This window comes from Galeopterus variegatus, unplaced genomic scaffold, assembly GCF_000696425.1.
Source record: "Galeopterus variegatus unplaced genomic scaffold, G_variegatus-3.0.2 Scaffold2118, whole genome shotgun sequence".
Taxonomy (NCBI): Eukaryota; Metazoa; Chordata; class Mammalia; order Dermoptera; family Cynocephalidae; genus Galeopterus; species Galeopterus variegatus.
In genome coordinates this window covers 287357-292689 of record NW_007728229.1, presented here as the reverse complement: position 1 = coordinate 292689, position 5333 = coordinate 287357, and the positions used below count along the sequence as shown (strand labels likewise).

The window sequence follows — 5333 nt, the reverse complement described above, 5'->3', positions numbered from 1 at the left end:
ATACCATCCTGATGGGAGGGGAAGGTGTTCTTTGTTACTACCAGGTGGAAATGGAAATCCAGGCTTCTCCTTACATGGTCTCCATTGATGCTATGGGAGACATCATTACTGCCTGGCAGGGTTAAACGTCTTGGCTCTCTACTTGACCTTCTCTGACACCATTCTAGTGTTGAGTGTCTCATTTCTTCCTGAAGAGCATAGAAATCCAGGCTCCCCACTTGGATTTTGTTGGCATGACTGGGGATGGGGCCACTGGTTTTTCCTGTGGTATTTGACTGGGATGGAGTGGTTATTATCTAAAACTTTATGTCTTGCTAGGCTTCCCATTTCCTTGTTCTTTGGCTAGAGAAAGCAGACTTTTGTTGGGTATTGTTTTGGTCTGTATCCATTGGTATTTCCAGGTTGCAGGCTTCTTTAGCACCAAGACTGGAATATATGAGGCAAAACAAAAACCCAGAGAACTCACCAACATATTGTCCCTTGAGTCCTGAGGTCCCTAGACTTTTTTTCTTTTTTCTTTTCTCCATCTTCAGACTCTTCTTTTGTTTGTTTTATATATATGTACAATGTCTCTTTGTACTCAGTAGGGGGAATAGGAAAAGTATCTCTTTGAAGACAGAGGTCAGCTCAATTATTTTTGAACTTTATTTTCAATGTGTGTCCCGTATGGCTTTTTTTCTCTGTGCAGGTACCTGGAACTGGAAAGCAGTGGCCATCGTAATGAAGTCAGACTGCATTACCGCTCAGGCAGTCACCGCCCTCACACGGAAGTCTTTCCTTATATTTTGGCTGACGACAAGTGGCACAAGCTCTCCTTAGCCATCAGTGCCTCCCATTTGATTTTATACATTGACTGCAATAAGTAAGTAAAATGTACTCGTTTCAGGAAATGGGATATTCTAAGAAATGACTGTCTACTCATGTTCCTTCTCTGATGTTTCTTTTTTACAGAATTTATGAAAGAGTGGTGGAAAAGCCTTCCACAGATCTGCCTCTGGGCACAACATTTTGGCTGGGACAGAGAAATAATGCACATGGATATTTTAAGGTATCTTTTGGCTTAAGTTTTAGCATCAAGTGTAAATTTAAATGCTTTCTAGTGAGTTTGGAAAGGTACATTTCACTTTAAATGGTGTAAAACAGAATATTTTTATTTGTATAGTTTTTTAAAAATTTGTGTGTATTTCTATTTGTTTTCTATTTCTGCACTGATATTTTATTTAGCCAGCAAACACTGTTTTCTCTTTTTTCCTCAATGAGTTTGACCTTTAGACATTATAGAAATGATCACAAGACTTCAGTCAGGGCCGTTAACATGTCATTCTTGAAATTAAGCATTCAAAGTAATAAAAATCTGAGATGTTAATATACAAATAAAATCTCCACTACTGAAATATACCTTGATGATACTTTTACAGGGGTATTGATAATAGGGAATTCCAGGTTTTTAAATATTCATTATTCATGGTCTCCTTGTACTCCAGAAAGTGAAAAAGGAATGCATGTATATGCCGAAATCTGTCAAAATGGAAAGCAGTCATAATTTATATTTTTTTCTTTAGTATGTACTTAGAGACAACACCACATAGAATTTCATCATTGGAGAGGATCTAAATGACATCTCATTCAACTTTCTGTGCATTAAGGATGAAGAAATAAAGTTCAGAAAATTACTTGACTGCCAGCCAATAGTGTAATCATTTTCCCCCAGTGACTATGACAGTGCCTGCAATACAGAAGTGGCTCAATGAATGCTTGTAAATCAGGCAATGATAGGTGATATGTCCAACTCATGTATTTCAAGGTAGAGTAGGTACTAGTAAATTTAAAATTGTGTTCTAAGCAAAGTTTATATTTCTAGAATATATAGAATATATTTCTTGATAAAGGGTCTTTGCATAAACCTGTCCAGAGAGGTTAAGTAATTTGCCCAAAACCAGACATCTAGTAAGTTATACACAATTGATTCCATGCTTGCAAATTCTACAAATCAATATTTTTTTTTTCACATAAGGGATGACAAATATATGCTTGAGTGTCAAGTTTCTTCTCTTTAATCATGAAAGTCTTTCCCATGGAGCCCAGATGTGGCCTCAGGATCTTTACACATCAGTAATGTGTAAGACTTTAGGGGTCTTCATCTTTACTGTAGTCCATGAATAATACCCACTAGAGTTATGCAGTGCACAAACTATATAACTGTACATGGTAGCCTTGTTTTTATGTTGCTGCTTCAAGTGATAGGAGTTTTTACACAAGTTGCCTCTTCAACCTAAACCCAAAGAAACAATAGTTCCAGTGAGTGCCACACAGTATACTAAAATATTTATCATTCACGTTGATACAGGCCATTAATCAGATTAAACATGTAGATGTACAGACCACTATTTGACTGGTAAATCTTTATAGGTGCATTCAAAATTGTCTTGATAACATGTTGGTACTGTCACACCTGTTATTAGACATTCTGTTTGCAGAATGGGATAAAGCGAAATATCAATTAAAGAAAATATATAATGTTGATGAAGGAACGGGGTGACGGATGAAAGTGACATCTGGGCTGTGTCTGAGGAGGTCATTTCTGATCTACTATTGGCCTTTGCTTGAGTCCAGCAAACTAGAGGATAACTATGCCTCAATGACTAAGGATGCATATAAATTTTGCCTATAAACACGTGATAATGCCTTCTGTATAAAACAGGTCATTTCCAACTGGCATTTTAAAACATTTCATGCTAAACTTTCTGTACTCCCAAGGAATTGTCACTAAGTCTTACTGCAGCTGTTTCATAAATCTATTGTCCTTTTTGAATTGAAAAATTAGTTTTAAAAGATCCAACTGAAAAATGAAAAGTGCTCAAATGAGCATGCCTTTGTGACTCCATTTTTCTTTTTCTTTTTGATGATTACAGTTAATTTAAAATTGGTATCAGTTTCAGTGTTGTTGAAACCAGAAGTGATTTTCAGGTTGGTTTTTAAAGGTCATTTTCAAGCCCTACTTCAGTGGCTAACTAAAAATAACCTTTCAAAACAACACAACTATTGCCTCTTAATTATATCTTGACATTTAATCTTAAGGCTTTAAAAATATTATCAATAGGAGAGTACATGGGTAGTAATATATTTTTCTTGATGAATTTCTTTCCCTTTGGTATGAAGTGGAAGTAATGTATTCAAAAAGACTTTTTACTCGAGGATTTTGGTGAGTCTATTCTGTAATGTTTTCCTTCATGAACTTGACTACTAAACATAATTTGGGTAAATGAAAGTAATATGTCTTTTTAAAAAATTTTTCATACACAGGGTATAATGCAAGATGTGCAATTACTTGTCATGCCCCAAGGATTTATTGCTCAGTGCCCAGATCTTAATCGCAGTAAGTCTATTAGTTCTTGCACTGTGTGATGTGATGAAAAGTGTGCTTCTTGCTTAATTTTGTACAGAATGTCAGCTTGAAATTGGAATTCCCATATATTAGTTGTCAGCACAGCCTTAACCAGATTGAGCCCCTGTTAAATACAACCTGACCAATGTGGTGTTTGTAATTCCAGCTTGTCCAACTTGCAATGACTTCCATGGACTTGTACAGAAAATCATGGAGCTGCAGGATATTTTAGCCAAAACATCAGCCAAGGTAAAAACTACTCATAAATAGTAAAAGAGCTAAAACATCCTTGAGGTTCCTAATAGTTTCTTGTATAACCATAGATTTTCACCTTTGAGACTTTTCTTGTACTATACTATTTGCTAGGACTAATCTAAATCCCTGCTCAAGGAAAGGGTTTATAAATATTCAGACCCTAGCCATCTGTATAACAAATGATTCAGTAAATCAGGAATGAGGCAGATTACGGGGTTTATATACTGCTTACTAGTATATACTTGCTATAAACAATAGCAAGACTTATTGTTTAGTTTTTATTATTATTTATTTTTATTTAGCTTTTCATTACAAGCAAGGCGGTGAGAGGACAGTGCAAAGAATATTCACACTAGAAATTGTGTCAAGGAAATTGTCCCACAAATGCTTTCTACTACTATTTTACAGTTGTAGGATTATTCACTAATACCTTAACCATATATCAGGTTTACCTACAATCACACTAGAAATTGTGTCAAGGAAATTGTCCCACAAATGCTTTCTACCACTATTTTACAGTTGTAGGATTATTCACTAATACCTTAACCATATATCAGGTTTACCTACAATTTTGCCAGACTTGTAATTTTACACAGTAGTTATGGATTACTGAAGGTTGTGTTGTATACTATATGATTTGTTTCTTATACAGTATAAATTCTAAATTTAATTTTTTCACTTGAGTAAACATATTAATGAAATTAAACATATTTTTAAAAATGGAAAATAGTTCTCTGCATTGTGGGTGATACTATTTTGAATTAGCCTTCAATTTGTGCCTTATGAATTACGCTTTTTGTTTCAAAGGCAGGGAGCAAATTTACAACAAAAAGAAGAGAAGGGAAAACAGCACTTTCTTTCTAATTAAAGTCTTAAGTGTATTTATAACAAGTGGTTGATGGGTTATAGCCGTCATTACTGCTGTACACTTAAACAAAATTAGGTGCCTACTGGAGTGTTTTGCATTTCTCTGTTGCTGGAATGGTGAACAATGTAAACCCTTCCTTTGTGCCACAGCTGTCTCGAGCTGAACAGCGAATGAATAGATTGGATCAGTGCTATTGTGAAAGGACTTGCACCATGAAGGGAACCACCTACCGAGAATTTGAGTCCTGGACAGATGGCTGTAAGAACTGCACATGCCTGGTATGGCTTCCATTTGAGTTTAGACTAAGGGAACTCAGATGCCCCCACTCTTTAAAAATTTATTAAAACAATGTAATCATGAAAATTTCAAGACCTGTTTTCTCAAGACACAACACTAAAGTGCCAGCAAACCTGGTCACATCTAAAGAACTGTTGTTGCATTATTAAAAACACTTTCTAGCCCATAAAGATGACCATGGTTTAGGAATGCTATACAGTTTAAGTTTATTGCTACACACATGAAATTAGCAATTTAAATTAGGATAGTAAGGTGATTCCCAAAGGATTCTATCCTGTTGTCCTTAATATTTCCAGGGATTTTCCCTTCGTGTTTTTATTAATGCATTTTAATGAAGCTAAATTATATACAGCATTAAATATAGTGTCCAGACTGAACAATACAAGCATATAATGGAGTTTAAATAAAGTAGTCTTTAATAGGTTACTAATACAGTGGAATACAAATTATAGTGTTTATGATTTTTCTTTTTGTTCACTAGTCAAGTAGAATATTTTAGTCCATTATTTAAAAAATTTTGTTTTTTTT

The 5333-nt window shown here is 34.9% G+C and overlaps 1 protein-coding gene across 1 annotated transcript in view; it reads left to right on the top strand.

Moving 5' to 3' along the window:
- Positions 1-691: 691 nt before the first annotated feature.
- Positions 692-5333, top strand: part of NELL2 (NEL-like 2 (chicken)) — a 242861-nt gene continuing 238219 nt past the window's right edge. The window contains exons 1-5 of the mRNA XM_008580521.1: positions 692-862; positions 952-1048; positions 3304-3376; positions 3552-3634; positions 4658-4786. Coding sequence (XP_008578743.1) covers positions 3310-3376; positions 3552-3634; positions 4658-4786 — 279 coding nt within the window. The 5' untranslated portion in view covers positions 692-862; positions 952-1048; positions 3304-3309. The remainder of the gene's footprint in view (positions 863-951; positions 1049-3303; positions 3377-3551; positions 3635-4657; positions 4787-5333) is intronic.